General features: G+C 37.1%; 1 protein-coding gene across 2 annotated transcripts in view; it reads left to right on the forward strand.

Moving 5' to 3' along the window:
• The window catches only part of LOC124849010 (putative acyl-activating enzyme 19), a 42,146-nt gene extending 22,838 nt beyond the window's left edge, over positions 1-19,308 (forward strand). The window contains exons 4-17 of one of the 2 annotated variants that reach the window (XM_088105691.1): positions 779-982; positions 1,335-2,051; positions 2,610-3,256; positions 11,339-11,414; positions 11,499-11,585; positions 12,334-12,377; positions 15,389-15,497; positions 15,581-15,640; positions 16,502-16,583; positions 16,690-16,754; positions 16,846-16,905; positions 17,236-17,280; positions 18,622-18,731; positions 18,994-19,308. In XM_088105691.1, coding sequence (XP_087961817.1) covers positions 779-982; positions 1,335-2,051; positions 2,610-3,256; positions 11,339-11,414; positions 11,499-11,585; positions 12,334-12,377; positions 15,389-15,497; positions 15,581-15,640; positions 16,502-16,583; positions 16,690-16,754; positions 16,846-16,905; positions 17,236-17,280; positions 18,622-18,731; positions 18,994-19,222 — 2,535 coding nt within the window. In that variant the 3' untranslated portion in view covers positions 19,223-19,308. The remainder of the gene's footprint in view (positions 1-778; positions 983-1,334; positions 2,052-2,609; positions 3,257-11,338; positions 11,415-11,498; positions 11,586-12,333; positions 12,378-15,388; positions 15,498-15,580; positions 15,641-16,501; positions 16,584-16,689; positions 16,755-16,845; positions 16,906-17,235; positions 17,281-18,621; positions 18,732-18,993) is intronic. The other variant, XM_088105692.1, reaches the window with a different exon arrangement.
• The last annotated feature ends 879 nt before the right edge of the window (positions 19,309-20,187 follow it).

Below are 20,187 nucleotides of genomic sequence, written 5' to 3' on the forward strand. Positions count from 1 at the left end.
AAGCAAGTAGGACCTGTAGCTTTTAAACTACAACTACCAGCAACCGCTCAAATTCATTCGGTGTTCCATGTTTTGCAACTGAAGTTAGTGGTGGGGGCTCATCAGGTGGAAGCCAATTTACTAGTGGGGTTACAGGTGGATGGACCGTTATACATGCCATTAAAAGTGTTGCAACGAAGAAGTAGACAACAACAAGGCGAGGAGATAGCACAAATTCTGATCCAACGGCAGGAGGGGGGAATGGAAGGTGCTACATGGGAAGATGAGATGTATATAAGGCAACAATTCCCTGATTTCAACCTTGAGGACAAGGTTGTAGTTGAGGAGGAGGGTATTGTTAGACAATTAAAAGTGTACGAAAGAAAGAAAAGGAAAGGAGGGAAGGTTATAGAGTAAGAAGGGCGGAAACAGTAGGATATCAATTAGTTTTTAGTTTGGAGGGAAAGGGGAGAGTATAAATAGAAGTTAGTTGGAAGGAGAGGGGATCGTTTTGTATCTTTGAGCATTTTACTGGAACATTGTCCAGTGGAGGAAGGTTCAGGCCTCCTAGAGAGAGACCATTGTACATTGAATTCTTTGATTGATTCAATAATACGAGTATTATTCATTGTTTTTCTGTTAGTTCTTGAGAGTTTCGAGAGTTGATCGACTTCTTGATTAAAGAAGTCTATAACATTCTATATTCTATTTTTCTCTCACAGTACCAGTTGGTACTTGGTAATAAAATTATATTTCTTTCAATTCCTTACTTTGCCCATTATATTAATTTCTTCTGTAGGCATATTTTGTTAATAGGCTCACAGCCGTTCCATCACTAATGAAGACTATTCTTCCGGGATTGAAAACCAATGCTAACATGCGAGTTGAAAATTCATTGAAATTGATTGTGCTCAGCGGTGAAACTTTTTCTTTGACCTTGTGGGAGATGCTTTCAACTATATTACCGAAGACATCAATCTTGAATTTATATGGAAGCACTGAGGTTAGATCAGAAGGTTATCTTTGTATATTATATTCTGTTTCAACAATGTTCATAATTTAAATTTGCTGTCTGGTTCCTGTTATGACATTCTTTTCCCCACAATTTAGTATAGCATTGTTTTGTTTGATGCATCAAGGTAATTTCAAATATTTCCTGGCTGTTGTCGTGTTTTAGTGTTTGCTTTGTTCCTGCTATTCAATGCTTATCTAGTCATGCATGTTCGATATTACAGACTAAGGTAATTAACTAGAAAGGAGTTGACATGGTGCTTGTCGTATTGCACTTTTCTAGTGTTTTGTACAATTATTATTGGCTAATGCTTTTATGTTTTATTTCCATTTTTTTAACTAAGGTCTCTGGTGACTGTACATATTTTGATTGCAAGAGAATGCCATTGATTTTTAAGGAAGAAAGGCTAACCAGTGTTCCAATAGGTTTACCCATTCCTAACTGTGATGTGATTCTTCTTAGTGAAAATGATGCATCAAATGAGGGAGAGCTATATGTTGGTGGTCATTGCATCTTTAGGGGTTACTACAAGGAATCTAAGGAAATGTCATTTGCAAAATTGCTTCCACATTACAGTTGTGGTGATTTTGTTAAAGGATGCCAAGATAAATTATACTTTAGAACGGGTGATTTAGTCAAACAGTTGCCTAGTGGTGATTTTGTATTTTTGGGAAGAAAAGATCGCATTATAAAAATCAATGGACAGCGTATTGCCCTAGAAGAGGTTGAAGATTTGTTAAGGGAGCATCCACATATAAACGATGCTGCTGTAGTTTGTCGAAATAATAAAGCAGAACTTGTGCTTGTTGAAGCCTTTATCATACTGAAGAAAAAAGAAAGCTTGGGTGAATCATTAATTCCTGCAATCAGAAGTTGGATGATTAACAAACTTCCTTCTGTTGTACTTCCCAACCGTTACTTCTTTATAGAATCATTCCCCCTGTCTCCTAGTGGTAAGGTTAATTATGAATTGTTGTTTGGCTCAGAATTATTGACAAAGAATGTCAAAGATAAAGTTGGTGACATCGACTGCAGCAATCTTTTGCAACTTATTAAAAAGGTATGATTTCATTATTTTATAATGACATTATCATTTTTCTCAACAGAAATCACAATTTTTTGTGGACCATGTTGTACTGAACTGAATTGTAAATTCAATAGTCATAGTTGGTCTTGAACCATGGTGTAAGCTGTAAAGTATTGGACATTTACGTTGTTTTAATTGAATTAGGAAGGGATATTTTATAAGTCAGCTTGTTCAGTTTTTTTTTTCATGAATGTTTATTTTGTTAAATACACCTCTATGATTGGTTATTTTTCTTTAGTCTTTTTTGTTTGAAGAATTCTTCACCCTGTTCTCTCATAAAATTTCCTGAGAAAATTTCCTTTTCTGAATATACATTTCTTTCCATTTTGTGATGTATATGATGACGACAAATCATGAATGAGTTTATGAACCTCTGATATACATGTAACTTCTTGACCCCTAAACTATTTATGCAATAGCTTTGAGTCCTCTAAAGTCATGTTTCCTTCTGCAAATTAAGTCAATTATTATTGCTCAATTAATGGCTTTTCTTAAGATTAAGGGTTCTGATTTTGGTAATTGCTTTAACAGGCATTTCATGATGCTTTGATGATTGAAAAGGTTTGTGATGATGATGATTTCTTTATGATGGGCGGTAACTCTCTTTCTGCTGCACATGCTGCTTACAGTTTGGGGATTGACATGAGATTTCTTTACTACTATCCAAGTGCTCTTAAGCTTTGTATGGCTCTTCTCCAGAAAAAAGGATCTTGCACTTTGCATAACAGTCTGGACTTTTGTTTGCAAATAAACACAGACAGACAAGATAACCATATTTCTATTAATCATACGGAAAATTCTAGTCCTCTTGAGTCTAGGATGACTTCCAAAGATAACAATGATGGTCCGTTTCCTTCTAAACGTTTAAAGAGGGGTTTGACAGATGTTACATCATGGGGTGATGAATTATTCCCATGGTATTCCCCTTCAGTATTATCATTCTCATTGAACCGATGCAACAAGGTCTTGCATAGAGGGCAGCAGGAAGTAATTGATACGCACCAAAATACATGGTCTGCAGACATTCCAAGAGGCAACAGAGGTCACATGAAAGACTTTTGGAAAGTTTACATGGAGTCTTGTGTTGATGCTTCACCAATGCTTGTGTTTAAAGGCACACACATTTATTTGTTCATTGGATCTCACTCTCATAAATTTCTCTGCCTAAATGCTAGAAGGTAATTCTGTAGCTTCATGTTTCTCTTGTTATTGAACTAAAATTAATCAAAGTTGTGTTTGCTTTTTCATTTTGTAGTTTACTCTCCAGGTTCTAACGAAAGTTTGCATACCAGCAATAACTCACTTTCTCATCTAATGTTTGACAAATTTTTCATTTGGCATCATGATCATTTCCTGTGCACTGAAATACTTTTTGTATAAATTGATGAATGATGTGGACCTGATTGAATTTGAGCTCCTAGTGGACTAGGAAGCATTTGTTGAACGATTTTAGGCAACTATTATAATGAGTGTTTCTGAGAAAAAGTAATTTATTCTGTATCAGAAATTTTGCATTAATTATGTAATAGAATCTGCGTGATGGTGGCTATTAACTGAAAGTAACTAATGACAATTATTATTTCTCAAAGTAGGGTACGTGGTTAGGCATTATATTTTTATTTTATGTTTGTTGACTGAGAACACTCCTTTTATGAGATTTTTTTTTGGACAACATGTGTATGTGTATTACTACACTTTATGTTATTTGTATCAGGTCACAAATAAAACAACTACAATCTTGAAGATAATATAGCTTTTGTAACAAGCATCAATATGACAGAACAAAGTTGATGTATCATGTTTTCTTTGGAGGTTTTGACTACTACTCTCTAAAATTTAGTTTGTACAATATGACAGTGATAGGTTTCGGATTAAGAAACCTAGTCAAGAACCCTCTAAACCACCTCTCAGAACAGAAAAATAACAAGAATGGGAACAAAACTGTGTATTATTCACAAAAGAATACTCTGGACACTTACAGAAACAAGGGCATAACCCCTTTCACAGGACTAAACCTGTTAACAAATCAACTACCCAAAAACTCCCTTCTAACTATTCAAACAATCCTTTTATACAATTCCTCTACCTTCTATCTTAATCCCATTTCCCATTATACCCTTATATCCCAAATACCCTATATCCTAACATTACACCCTTCTTGAGAACAACCTTGTCCTCAAGGTTGGAATGGGGAAGATTGGTCTCATGGTTCTTCTTCCTCATCGAATTACCCACTGGCTTTGCCCTTCAATTCGAATCATGGGGCTTGGGCGGTGGCACATTTTCCTCTTCTTCTTCGGCCAAGATCAGCATTCGCAATTCCCGCTCTGGACATCGATGACCTGGGCTGAAAGGCCCTCCGCATCGGAAGCATCTTCCCTCTTCTCTCCTTTTCACGTACTCCGAATATGGTAGGTTGCGGGTATTCCTTTCCCTCCAGTCGTCAGTGGTTCTTACGGCGCCGCCTCCGGGGGTCGCCTCTTTCTTCACGGAACCGACACTTTCCGCGGCCCTCCTTGACTCTGCGTATCGCGTTGGAACTCTACTCGCGTAACAGCCCCCGCCGATCGTCCCCACATACCTTGATTCTTGGGCGCCGATCCTCCTTCCTTTCTCGAGACTGTAAATCTCTCCACATCTCGCGCCACCCGCATCGCCGTCATCAGGTCTGGTGGGTCGTGCGGCCTGACATGGTCTCCCACCTCTTCCTGGAGTCCCGCCATGAAGTAACCCAGAATTTGCTCCTCTGGAATCTTGGATGTCTGTCCCACCAACGTCTCGAACTCCCTGACATAATCCTCCACCGTTCCGACTTGCTTGATGGTCGACAATTTCTCGTAAACGGTTCCCCTCGTTCCTCCCCAGAACCTAATCCCCAAAGCTCTCTTCAACCCTTCCCAAGAATGGTTCTTGGTTTTCTCTCTCCAAAATCGAAACCAACTCCCCGTATACCCCTCCATACTAATGAAAGCCATTTGTAATTTCTCGTCTTCGTCCACTCTCTACACCTCGAAGAACTTTTCCGCCCTACTGATCCAGTTCCACAGTTCGCCACCTTTGAACACGGGTAACTCCACCCGTTTTCTCCAATTAATTTGTTCGTCTTGTCGCTCTACTCCCCGTCTTCCTCTTTCCCCTTCCGATCCGCCGTCGTTATCATTTACGGAGGATTCACTACCTTCACGGCGCGGCCCGTGTGGGTCTTGTTTGTGATCTCCCAACAATTTCATAATCGCTTGGATGTCTCGGCACATTGCCTCCTGGTTCTGCCGCAAGAAGACCATATCCGCCTTCGTTTCGGCCAGCGTAATCTCTACCGCCTCCAGCTGACCTTCTACCGCCAACTCTCCATCACGCGCGTACTTCACTCCTCCAATTGGGATCCGGCAGGTCGGACCAATTGATAGGTTTCCGATTAAGAAACTTAGTCAAGAACCCTCTAAACCACCTCTCAGAACAGAAAATAACAAGAATGGGAACAAAACTGTGTATTATTCACAAAAGAATACTCTGGACACTTACAGAAACAAGGGCATAACCCCTTTCACAGGACTAAACCCGTTAACAAATCAACTACCCAAAAACTCCCTTCTAACCATTCAAACAATCTATTTATACAATTCCTCTACCTTCTATCCTAATCCCATTTCCCATTATACCCTTATATCCCAAATACCCTATATCCTAACAGACACGTGAATTCGAAAGAATACAGAAAACACCAACACCACTATAGTATGTTGATGGAGCCACTTTGAGTTGTATGCTATTGAAGCCTTGTGGGCTAATTCCTAGTATTTGATGAATGTGAATTGTCTATGTTATTAGGCTGGTATATAAAATGAAAAATTTGTTGTTTGAACCAGTTGGACTGAGATTTGAAGAGCTGTTTGGATGGAGCCATAGGTATTGATGTTGAGAGTTGATACAGATGAATGGAAAATATGAGTTAGTTTGCTTTTTTTTTTATATATATATGAGAAATAGAGAAGATTGGGAGATAATATCCCTTGTGTGTGTTGCATACACATAGGGTAATTTATTTATATTGTAAGATATGGGCCAATGCCCTTAATACATAATAGACTAAGCCCAAATATCAGAAACACACATCTTAACATCTAACACTCCCCCTCAAGCTGGAGCATATAAATCATATGTTCCAAGCTTGTTACAAAGATAATCAATTCTAGGTCCTCGTAAGGACTTAGTGAATATGTCTGCCAACTGGTTGCTTGAGTTAACAAACTCAGTCTTGATATCTCCGGATATGATTTTTTCTCGAATGAAATGACAATCAACTTCAATGTGTTTGGTTCTCTCATGGAAGACAGGGTTAGAGCTAATATGGAGAGCAGCTTGATTATCACATATAAGTATCATGTGAGTGACATCTCCAAATTTCAATTCACTAAGCAATTGTTTAAGCCACACAAGCTCGCAAGTAGCTGATGCCATAGCTCTATATTCTGCTTCTGCACTAGACCTTGCCACAACACTTTGCTTCTTACTTTTCCAAGATATCAGGTTGCTACCAATAGAGACACAATATCCAGAAGTAGACCTCCTATCAGAAGGGGAACCAGCCCAATCAGCATCTGAATAACAAACAATTTTTGTATCGTTGTTAGGGCCATATAGCAAACCTTTTCCAGGTGATCTTTTAATATACTTCAGTATGCGAACAACTGCATCCCAATGGTCTTCACATGGGGAGTTTAGAAATTGACTCACCACACTAACTGCGAAAGAAATGTCAGGACGCGTAACAGTAAGATAGTTTAATTTACCAACTAGTCTTCTGTACCGTTCAGGATCTGAGAAAGGCTCCCCCTGATTTGGTAGGAGTTTGATGTTAGGGTCCATAGGTGTCTCAACAGATTTACAGTTCATTAACCCTGTTTCCTCCAAGATGTCTAACGCATACTTCCTCTGAGATATGACAATACCATCATTGGATTGTGCTACTTCAATACCCAAAAAGTACCGGAGTTTGCCAAGATCTTTGGTTTGAAAATGATGACAAAGGTGTTGTTTCATCTGAGAGATGCCAAGATAGTCGCTTCCTGTGAGAACAATATCATCGACATACACTATTAAGTAGATACATCCAGCACTCGAGTGGCGATAGAACACTGAATGATCCGCTTCACTGCGAGACATACCAAATTGTTGAACAACACAACTGAATTTACCAAACCAAGCCCGAGGAGACTGTTTTAGGCCATATAAGGATTTGCGAAGACGACATACCAATCCAGATGACTCCCCCTGAGCAACAAAGCCAGGCGGTTGCTCCATATAAATTTCTTCATGCAAATCACCATTGAGGAAAGCATTTTTGACATCAAGTTGGTAAAGAGGCCATTGGCGAAGAGCGGCCATGGCAATGAAGAGGCGAACAGAGGTCATTTTTGCCACTGGAGAAAAAGTATCACCATAATCCAAACCAAAAATCTGTGTGTAGCCTTTGGCAACCAGTCGAGCTTTCAGACGATCAATTGTGCCATCAGGACCAACCTTGATAGCATACACCCACCTGCAACCAACAACAGACTTTCCAGATGGTAATTGGACCAGCTCCCAAGTTCCACTTTCCTGTAAAGCACTTAATTCATCCATCATAGCTTGACGCCAACCAGGATGAGTTAAGGCATCACTCACAGATTTGGGAATTGACACAGAAGAAATGGATGAGAGACAAGTATAAAAAGATGGAGATAATCTGTTGTAATTAAGAACAGTATAATGGGGTGAAGGGTTACGGGTAGAGCGTATACCTTTACGGAGGGCAATAGGCAAGTCAGACTCAGTTGCTGGAGCCGGAGGAGACACATGAGGCGGCACCGGAAGTGAGTCATGAGGGAGACGATTACGGCGACTATAAACCTGAAGGGGTGGAGGTGAAGGATGATCCTGTGGTGAAGGAGAGTCTAAAGAAGGAGAAGACAAAATGGGTGGAGCATCACCAGGAGGATCACATATAAGAGGAATATCAACAGTAACAGGGAGAGGTACAGAACTAGAAGATAGATGTGAAAAGTAAAAAGAAGACTCATCAAAAGTGACATCAGCAGAGATAAAATGACGATTGAGGGAAGGGGAAAAACACTTATAGCCCTTTTGTGACCGTGGAAATCCTAAGAAGACACATTTGTGAGACCTAGGAGATAACTTATCAAGACCAGGACTAAAATCATGAACAAAACATGTAGACCCAAAAACTCGAAGAGGTAATGGATGCAGAGGATCTTGAGGAAATAAGATAGAATGAGGGATTTTGTTATCTAGAACGGAAGATGGCATGCGGTTGATAAGATAACATGCTGTGAGAACTGCATCACCCCAAAAACGGGAGGGTACTTGACCATGAATAAGAAGTGTACGAGTTGTTTCAATAAGGTGTCTATTCTTGCGCTCAGCCACCCCATTTTGTTGAGGGGTATAAGCACATGAGGTTTGGTGAAGAATGCCATGAGAAGCCATAAACTGTTTAAACGGTTGAGAAAGGTATTCACGGCCATTATCACTACGTAAATTTCGAATAGAAACCCCAAACTGAGTTTTTATTTCATTGAAAAAAGTTTGAAAAATAGAAAACAACTCAGAACGATTCTTCATGAGAAACAACCAAGTACATCTGGAATAGTCATCAATGAAGGTAACAAAATACTGAAATCCTAAAGTTGACTTAACACGACTAGGTCCCCAAATATCAGAATGAACCAATGAAAAGGGGGATGACGCTCGTTGTGAAACACTACGAGGAAAGGAACTACGAGTATGTTTACCTAACTGACAAGACTCACACGACAAACTTGATAATTTGGACAGACTCGGAACAAGTTGCTGCAGTTTGGCAAGACTGGGATGACCTAACTGAGCATGAAGAAGGGATGGTGACTCCATGATTACGCCAGCATGTGGAGAAGGGCTGAGATGATATAGGCCATGAGACTCACATCCTGTGCCAATCATGTGTTTCGAACTCCGGTCCTGCAACCAAACAGAATCTTTGGTAAATGAAATAACACAATTAAGGGAACGAGTTAGACGACTTACGGACAATAAGTTAAAAGGAGACCCAGGGACATAAAGTACATTATCAATGGATATGGACGGAAAAATATGAACAGTACCAATACCATGAGATGAGACTCGAGACCCATCAGCCATCGTTACCGAGGGTAGATTAACCGGACATGACAAGGAAGAAAACAAGGACTTGTTACCAGTGATATGATCGGTGGCACCTGAGTCAAGGACCCAAGATCCCAGAGAGTGAGTCAGACCGACAAAAGGAGTACCTGTGCGTGTAACAGAAGCAGATGTAGTGGAACTAGAGTGCTGACGGTCCTCATACCATCTGAGAAATTCCTGAAAGAGTAAAGGGTTATTCATGGTATTTGATGAAGTAGGATGGTCTGCAGACGGTGATCGGGGAGGTGGATCAGAATTAGCCATTGCTATAGTTCGAAGAGGACGTCCATGAAGTGCATAACATCTATCAATTTTGTGGCCTAGCTTGCCACAGTGGTCACATTTTGGACGTCCTTTACCTGGTTGGCGAGACCGACTCCGATCATCAAGTTGGACAGCCATGGAGAGGGAGAAACCCTAAAAATTCAAAATGCTCCGATTGACGCAACGACCACAGATCCAGAAAGAGGGCGAGGAGGCGATCACGGCGGTGCTGATCGCCGGCGGAAAGCTCCGGCGACGCGCCGGCACGCGCGGCGGCAGCGGCGGCAGCGGCGACTCTTGCGGCGGCGCGTGGAGGCGCGTGAGAGGTCCGTTCGCCGCGATCTTCGTACGACGGTGGTCGCCCGGCCGAGACGCTTCCGATGGTGTGGTCGCCGGTCGATTCTGGAACTCCGGCGACGGCGGCGGCGACGGCGGCGGCGGCGACGGCGGCGGCGGCGACGGCGGCGGCAGCTACGACGGCGGCAGCGACAGCGGCAGTGAGGGGTGCCGGAGACCGTGGAGTTGACTGGAACTATTCCTGTGCTCTGATACCATATGAGAAATAGAGAAGATTGGGAGATAATATCCCTTGTGTGTGTTGCATACACATAGGGTAATTTATTTATATTGTAAGATATGGGCCAATGCCCTTAATACATAATAGACTAAGCCCAAATATCAGAAACACACATCTTAACATCTAACAATATATATATTGGCCTTTAAAACATAATTTTCTTTGAATGAGTGATAGACAGTGAAATTATGAAAGACATTTTAATCTAAGAATGGCTTCTTCTCTCAAAAATAAGTTAATAACATTATCATATATTTATATATATTGCCATATCGTAATATATTAGTTTTGTTCATTTAAAATGTTATTAACTTATTCTTGCAATTGTTTTGTTTATGGTTTTTGTCGACCTACGATGATCATATTCTTTTTATGGGAGCCAATGAAAGTGCACGTAAATACATTATGAATATCTAGGTAAATAATGCTAACAACTCTAGGTATTTAATGCTAACAACTCATAAATAGTTACTAACCACCTACATTAAATACCTATCTGTCCACTGATCCATTCAGTCAGAATCGCTTTGTACACATCTAGGTTTTCCTCCTCCCTCTTTGATCTTGAATTGCCGTAAGGTAGCGATATAGGTTAATTGTGTCGAATCACTATTGTAGATTGCACTCAGGTGGGAGCAGCTTTTATTACGACTATGGGAGCAGCTATCCTTGCGGCCTTGATGTTCTTCACAATGGTGCCTCTTGTGCCATTTCTTGCTTGTGACCTCGGGACGACACCTCTTGCGGACTTACAATGGTGTTTCTTGCTTGTGGTCTCATTGTGCTCTTCGAAATGCATATCATGGCAGCTCTCACAGTGAACCTCTAGCAGCACACCTTGTGACCTCTTGCATTGCATCTTGGGGCACCTACCTTCGTTTCTAGCTTATAACCCAAAACTTCAAGCCCAAATTTTTCCCTGCAAAATCTTGTTATTTAACAAACCTCAATCCCATTGCTTAAAAACATCCCTTAACCGACACAACCCATTGCCTATTGTCTAAAACCACACCAGTTCTTGAATTATCTGTACATTTTAGATTTATCATGTTTTTCAATTTTTGTAACGCTGATTTTCAAGGTAGCATATAAATAGAGGTTAACAATGTAAATACCTTCAGGTATAGCAGTGGAATCCACTATTGATGCTAGAACTATATTTTGGTTTCTATTTTCTTTTCTAGCTCTACTGAAGCTTGTACCTAATCAACGTTTTTAGTGGTTCTGTCCAGTGGGAGATCAAACTGGAAGGGCGAATTGAAAGTACAGCAGCAATTGTTTCTGATTTTTCCCAGGTTTGATATTCCTTTGTTGTTAATATGAAGTTACTTTAGTTATAAGATTCTATCCATCTATTCTAACATGTGACATTTCTCTAGGTTGTTGTTGGTTGTTACATGGGAAAAATATATTTTCTTGATTTTTTGAATGGACACATATGTTGGATTTTCCAAACTTCTGGTGAGGTATCTTCTTCTAATGCTCAAATTTTTATCTTTTCTTGTTTGTAGTTTATGGTGTCTTTCTTTTATGTAAGCTCTTTTTCTTTTTAATCACAATAGAAGAGGTTACTATGTTAAGGAGGCTTCAGTGTTGGAGGCTTCAGTGTTAGAAACATCTGACACTTCGAGTGTTAGTGTCCATGCTTCATTGCTTCGAGTGTTAAGTCATTATATATACCACTCACCTAACAGCATAAGCATTACTAAGCCTCCTTGTGACCCCATTTTTCTAAATAAAACTGAATTTCTCTGCATAATAAAAGTAGGTCATCAATTTCCATGTCTTCTTAGGGATCTTGTGAGAAGGGGTGTCCTAGAGATACAAGCCATTTATGTAAGTGCTAGTTTGTTCATGATGATGACAACAATGATGAAGTATTTGTGTGGAAAAAAATGACTGAGTTTCTTCATTTCTTTAGATAAGTTGATGTATTTTTTGTTAATGAGCAGAATATTAACATATTGTGTTCATGGATTCATATGGATGTTCTGCTCGTGTCTGTTTCAAGGGAGTTCCATTTCTGATATGCAGAGACACAACAGCATTGTGGCATTCTTTAATTTTTATAATTTTTTATTTTATTTTGGAGGATGTGATTTGCTATTTGACTTCATTGTTCATACAAAGGAATAAGTCTATTGTTATTCTTTGTTTATCATTTGACTTCATATAGTCCCCTGCCCCTCTAATTATGTTTTTGAACTCCTGAAGGTAAAATCACAGCCGGTTGTAGACAAACGCAGACAATTGATCTGGTATTTTGTTTTCTGATTTTGCTTCTCTTTATGTTATGTTGATAAGGTTAGCAATATAGACAACCATTGAGAGGACAGTTCACTGATTATGAAGGTAATATTCAGAAGAAGAGGACGAGGGGGGCGCCAGGGGGCAAGGGGTTGTTTAGTCCCTCATTTACTAATGATGTAGCTAACATATAATGTATAAATGAGGTGTCGTTTTTACAAGTCAGTTTGTTAAGAATAAATTAGACCCAATTCCAAATTCTAAAAAACCCAAATGAAAGAGACAAAAAACTTCTTATCCTTGTGACAATAGCTAACATATAATTATAAATGAGGTGCAATTTTACTTAACAACTCAGTTTGGTAAGAGTAAATTAGATCCAATTCCAAATTCTAAGAAATACAAATGAAAGAGACAAAAATTTCTTATCCCTGTGATAATAGCCATTCACAAGTCATAGCTACCCAAATGATTGATTGCCTGCACGGTCATTTTCCCTATCTTCTCTTATATACAACACAGACTCAGTACCTCCCACAATTATTGCAATGTATGCAAGTTTGTTTTATAGTCTATAATCTCTCTTTTAGAACCCTTGTAGATGGGCTGAATGCGCAATATACTTCCTTTAGAGGACTGCTGCTGGTTTGTACAAATCAATCTTCAAAAATGCTATATTTGGCATTTTGTTTTTTGAGGAGAGGAATGAAAGAGACTAAAATTTATGAGGGTTGTAGGTTGATATATTTGTTTTGAGTTTGACCTCTTCTCAGTTTTATTTTATTGGAAATTCTATATTGACTAGAAATATGACCAAATAATAATATATATGTGAGCAAGCTAGTTTTATGAGATTGAGTTAGGCTTAAAAGTTAACTTTTTAAAATAATATCAAAGGCTATCTTAATGAGAGGTTTATTAGGCCTATCTATTTAGTCTCACATTAGCGATGTCTAGTCCTCAAGCACGATAGGGGTGCGTTGGAAATGTCCAGTCCTTTAACGTGAGGGGATGTGATGGATATTGCACATCAATTAGAGATAGTAGATGACTTTTAATGGGATATATTAAATCCAATTTCCATCACATCTGAGTTGTTTTGTTAAGAAATTTACAACCTACATAGTTACATTCAAACATGTCCTTTTTATTTTCAATTAAAATGTAATATACTTTGGAGATTATCTGATGGCCAACTTCTATTCGCATGGAAAAAATTGACACACCCTTTAGCACAATACAAGTTGTCAAACCTAGAAAATCATAAGGGTGGAAGGATTCTCTATAAATATATGAAAATTAAGGATTTGGATGTGTTAGATATATTATTTTTATTTTTATTTTATTTTTTATCTTTAGTTAGTTTGTTATTCTTCCTTATTTGTATTTTGGACTTAGCCCATATATCTTCTATTATAAATAGAGTATCCTAAGTGTATATTCAACACAAGAGAGATTAATCCCATATATAATTTCTACTATATTCAACATGGTATCAGAGCCAGGTTCTTTTAGGAAAAAAAATTTCGTTTCTTGCACCCGCCGTTGCCGGTGGTGGCAGCGTCTATCACCGTTACCGGTGGCGACAGCATCTGTCGTCGTTGCCGGAGTTCCAGTTTCGACTAGCAACCACACAGTTATGATCGTCTCAACTAGACGACCACCGTTCCTTCAACGATGCCTTCATCGGAGCTCTTACGCGCTATTAGTGCCTTTCAAAGTTGTGGATTTGTTCCCCTTTTTGTCCTGCGTGGTGGCGCGTCCTGTCTCCTCTCAAGCAACAATTCAGAGCAAGGTTGTTCTTTTTCCTCTTTCAAGTTTGCCATGCGTGGTCGCATGTCCCGCTTCCTCTCAAGCAGCTATTTAGAGCGTCGAGGTCGCTCTTTTCCCTCTTTCTGGTGTCTTGATTGGAGAATCTTGGATTTTTAGGGTTTTTCTCTCCTGTTCATCCATGGCTTCTTCTACTGCTGTCTCTTCTGTCATTGATACGTTTGATTTGTCCATATATGCTTTTTCTCCAATGGCAAATATGGCTTTTGTTAGGTTTTTTATAGTCGTGGTGGCTCTTCAACAATGGCTTCTTTATTCACTAGATGTCAATAATGCATTCGTCAGTAGCGATTTGCAAGAAGATATTTATATGGAGAAACCTCAAATTTTTTGTTAAGGGGAGTCTTCTGGGTTGGTATTTCGTCTTCTATGTCGTCTTTGCAAATCATTAACAATTTAGTATCACTCGAGTACAGAAGCATATATTTTCACTAAGTCTTTATTGATTATATTAGTAAAAAGTTTGGTACATACGATTTGTATGCACCAATTTAAGGAGGGTGTTAGATATATTATCTTTATCTTAGTTTTACTTTTTATCTTTTAGTTAGTTTGTTATTATTGTTTATTTGTATTTTGGACTTAGTCTATATCTCTTCTATTATAAATAGAGTACCCTAAGTGTATATTCAACACAAAGAAGATTAATTCCATACATAATTTGTACAATATTCAATGGGGTGCATGGTTTAAGATTTCATTCAAGACTCTCAGGTGCTGAGTTTCCTGGCCGTGGGAATAAATTCCCTGCCTAATGTGCTTCCCTTTGATACCCTACAAATTGTCGTTTGAAAGTGTTGTCATTTCTTATTAATAAACTGAATGGGATTTTCTGAGCTATTTTTTTTTTTCACGTTCTTGTTTCTTGACTTTTCTATTTAGAAGAAATCATATACTCTTGTATCATGTAATACTTTTCTTTCCCCTGTAATAATTTTTTTCTGATAATATAAATAAAATTAGTAATTCCTAATAAGTACATGTTGGTGACCATATTTACAATCTAAACACCATCACACACAAAAATGTTAAATATTAGACTAGAAGCAAAGATGGAACTTCTCTCTGTAGAGTTCATGTTCAAAGAATCTATTAATGTGTCAGAAGCCTCTCGTACATGTTGAAAAGGTATGTAACATGTAGCTTGATTGGAAATTATTTAAGTTTCCAGCATGGTTTGATGTTTATATAGGTGTGGCTCACATGATCATAACTTATATGCTCTTGATTATGAAAAACATTGCTGCGTATTCAAGCTACCATGTGGAGGCAGTATATATGGGTCACCAGCAATTGATGAGGTGAATTTCCCTTGTAATGAAATAATACATACATTTTGTTTAATTAAGTATTACTATTGATCTCTTACTAATTTTTTGTGAAGGCTCGTGCCTTGCTTTATGTGGCCTCCACTGGTGGTCGTTTAACAGCTATATCATTATTGGTATGTGAATTTCTAAATGCATACATGTATTTCTTTACCGGGGCTTCAATTCTGCATTTATATAGACTGCTTTGTTTCTAGATGTGCAAATTTCATCCTTTGGATTTAGTTCCTTATGGAAATATTTTGTAGAAATGGCCAATTCTTTCCTATAGATGCAAAGGTATCCATTTCATGGTAACTCTATTAAGTATGATACGGCAATCATTATATAATCATAGAAGAATGAACCTAAAAAGAATAAAAGGAACAAAAAGGAAGCAGAGAGTTTTATACTTAATGTTTATCTTGCAAACTGACAATTATTGATGTTTCATAGAGGAAAGAACAAAGAGAAAAAGAAAAGAAACATGGATTTTTTCGTGATAGTATTATATTAGCAGATATAGAGGTCTTTTCAAGTGTCAACTAAAAGTACCGGCTAAATTAAGTCTACCAAATCCTCTTTGCGTGCCTCTGACAGGATGACAAGGAGTTAGACAGTTACACTAACGTTTAACATTTGGAGTTATTATGAGTTAGGATTTGTTGCCTGCCTGCTGTTCACAACTTGATCCATTTCATGCACTCAATTCATGACAAATCTGGTATAAATAGACACATATTTGCTTTTTCATAGTTATATTTCGTGAAACTGTTTTTCTACCGACATCTTTGGTGATTGATTTAGCATGGGCGTGAAAAGGTACAAAAAGTAAATGATTGAAGTTGCTCCGTATTGACCCAAGAGATCAATCCTTGGTTTGAAGTTTTAGCATTGAATGCATAAATCTGTTAGTGTTGCTGAATGATGAAATTGCCAACATGTTCAAGTCAATTATTGGCATAAGTCATACTTAAATAATCCTTTTCTGAATTCAGGCTTCTCCTTTTACTATTTTGTGGCTAAATGAATTAGAAGTTCCTGTGTTTGGTTCTCTTGCAGTCGCCCACAATGGAACTGGTATGTGTTGTTACATTGCCTTTTGATTATGTGTTATATGCCCTTCTAACTATTTTTGTCCTGTATTTTTTCCTTATAGTAGTATTTTTTTTCCTCTTTCTTCTAGTGATATGTTGCTTGGTAGATGGTCATGTTCTTGCATTGAGTCCAAATGGATCCGTTGTTTGGAAGGTATGAAGTGTGGACCTCGTTAGGTTGCAATCTTTAACTATGTCCCGGATGGAAGTAATTTTAATCTGATTTGTTACCGAATTTTGCTCAGAAAACAACTGATGGTCCAATATTTGCTGGGTCATGCATACCTTCTGTTCTTCCTGATGAGGTAGATCTATCTCTTCATGGATTTTACATAGTCATTTACTTAATTCTTTTTCTACTTGCCTTGTTACATCCTTTTTTCAAGATCACTAAAAGATTGTGAAAGTTTATGCCGGTTTCTGTTTAAAATACACTATAGTGATAACTAATGTGGAAATGTGTTCACTTAGTTTATCTGTAGTGCATCCAAGTAAATGACATTTGTATTTTTAAGAAGTCTCCTCCATATTAGTATACAAATATTAGAATTACAGGTGAAATATATTACTATCTCTCTTAATAACCAATGAAGGATTTTTTTACATTGGTAATTGTTTTATTTATTCCACCTTAGGTGCTTGTATGCTCCAGAAGCGGAAGTGTATACTCATTCAAACTGGTGAGAACTGACAGATAACCTTGTTTCCTTTTTATTGCATTTTGGCGGGTTTTAATTTTTACTATTTAGATTCATGACCAGCTACTTTTTAACTTCACAATATTTATATTCCATATCTTGGATAAAAGTTAATTGCTGAATCTGTGTATCAGTTCATTGGCTGTTTGCTATTAGACATTTTTTCTCCCTCCCCTTTCCCTTTCTGATAATACTCCCATTCGTTGCGTCGTGTTTCATAGCTTGTATGCTTTGTTTGGTTAGGGGTGTGGAAAGCGGAGGATTGATTTGTAGTGTGATTTGAAGAGAAAGTAAATAGGAAGTTTATTGATATATGTGTTTGATTTTATTGAAATAGAGAAGGTTGATGCGTTATTTTTAATGTAATGTCAAAATTGTTCTTGGGGGTATTTCTTAAAATATAAATATTTTTTTGTTATAAAAAATTAGTTGAGAAAATAAAAAATATTATTTCTTTAAAATATTAATGATTTAAAAATATTATTTATTAATTTCCAATAATATTTTGTAAACAGTTAAAGAAAAGTTCAATTAATAGAATTGTTTAAAAAAAACAAATATTTAATACTGGTAAATTAGTATTTTACCTAACAATTCCCACAAATCCACCACTTTATTATCTCTTTTAAAACTTTTCCTACCAATCATCATAAATCCTCACAAAACACGTAAATTAAATACACACAATCCCTCATAAATCATCTCAAATCAATGGTCACAATCACTCCTACCAAACAAACCATTAGTCTTACATATTAATACGCCTTGTGTTTTCTGTCACCGAGTGAGGCGACAAAATAGCTTGAAATTTTGTACTGCTAACAACTGTTGTGCATTCTAGTCCCTCCTCACAAAGTATTTTACTATGCCTTCAATGTGCCTGTTTAAAACATGAAATTTTCAGTGTGTATTGGAAATACATCTATTCTATACCTACCTACACTTTAAAGCACTCACAATTTGTCCAAGTTTTGAATTTGCATTTTCTTATTTTCAATAATATTCTAAACTTTGTAAAAGTTTTCTTGTGTAAGACTTGAAATGAGATTAATTCCTTCTAGAAAAACAATATCAAATCATTTGTCCCATGTAAGAATCCGTGTTATTATTGTGTTGGTCCAAGTTTCAGGGGCTCAGATTTATGCTTACGGAAAAAAGTATAATTGGTAGGCGTCCTTTCATGTCTGACCATATACTGAAGAAATTATTCTCACTTATTGTGTAAATTAATGGGTATTCTGGGGGAAAGTAAGTATGTGCAGTGTTCAAAACGAATTGTTTAAATTAATATTTGTTTTGTTCCATATGTTGGATTATCACCAGGAGGAGGGGGACCTACTATGGGAATACAATGTTGGACATCCAATTACAGCATCTGCTTATGTTGACGAGCACTTGCTGGTAGAGTCTGATGCTTCCAATTCCTCAGACAGGTTAACTTGGTCTTCTTAGGGTCAATTTTGATAAATTTGTGCATTAGTACTTTTAGGAGAAGAAAATAATAAGAAGAATTTCATAAATTAAAATTAATTTACGTAGGAGTAAACTAACACAAGAAAACTTATATCATTTTTTCATGTAAAAGTTAAGTACTTATGAAAAAATTTACTCAAACTAATCTTTAAACTAGAAAAGAAAGTGTGTTATACCATACCAGCTATCAACTTTAATCCTATATTTTACCAATTTTTTCAGGCTAATTTGCATTTGTTCCAGTTCTGGAGGCATACACCTTCTTCGAGTGAATATGAATCTCTCCAAAGATACTTATCAACAAAGAAATGTGCAAGAATTTGCAAGGCTAAACTTGGCAGGGGATATATTCTCTTCACCTATAATGATTGGTGGTCGGATTTTTGTTGGTTGTCGGGATGACTACTTGCATTGTATTGCCCTTGAAATTTCTAAACAACAAGAAACTTAAAGTTTATATATTTTAAATTTGGTGCACTGTGTAGGTGGACTGATTCTGTTTGTAAAGTCTGAAATGTATTCAAAATCTTTAACTTATGTTAGACTTTTAATCTACAGTTCTATAGTGATAAAAATGAAAGAATGAATAAAAAAAATTTATTAAAGGCTGATTATGTTGGTATAAATACATTCAACATAAGATTTTATCTCACGATCAATTTTTTCTTGCCTAATGGAAGAATATTGTTTACTTGACTTGGCAATGGATCAAATTATTTCCATTTTAATTTAGAAAAAAAAGTATAGATATTATAATGAAAAATAAATGAATGGTAATTTCTAATTATGGGTGAAAATTATGAACTAATTTTTTTCATATTTCAATAAATTTTATTATTGACATTTCACTATTTTTTAAATATTTACTTTATTGTTTTAATCTATAACTATAAATACTTAACTGCAATATAAAAGGTATTAAAATATCTTGTGTATGAACGAATATGCTAGGTTTTTGTATGAAACTAGCCAATTTTATATGAAATTAGGCAAATTTGAAGAAGAAATTACCAATGTAGGCAAAAAAAAATCCGATTATAAAAATAGGTAAGTCATAGGGATCCATACGACTTTAAATGAAGAAGTCGTGTCTCTCTGCACGACTTCACCTTGTATCATTGACCAGAGTTGAAGTTGTGCACCCTAAAAACGACTTTAGGCCGTTATAATCGATTACCAAGCATTGTAATCAATTACGTGCGGAAGTCGTGCAAGGGGCATGACGTCACCCTATACAAGCAAAAATGTCTCTGGTAATCGATAACATCATGGTTGTAATCGATTACCAACATGTTATATGGACATAAACTCTCTGGTAATTGATTGCAACCATGTTGTAATCGATTACTAGATGCATTTTGGTGTTAAATAAAATATATTTTTTGGTTCTTGACCATCAATGTAGGTTATTTTTGT

The sequence above is a fragment of the Vigna umbellata genome, chromosome 2, assembly GCF_029865625.1.
Source record: "Vigna umbellata cultivar VRB3 chromosome 2, Vumbellata_1.0, whole genome shotgun sequence".
NCBI lineage: Eukaryota > Viridiplantae > Streptophyta > Magnoliopsida > Fabales > Fabaceae > Vigna > Vigna umbellata.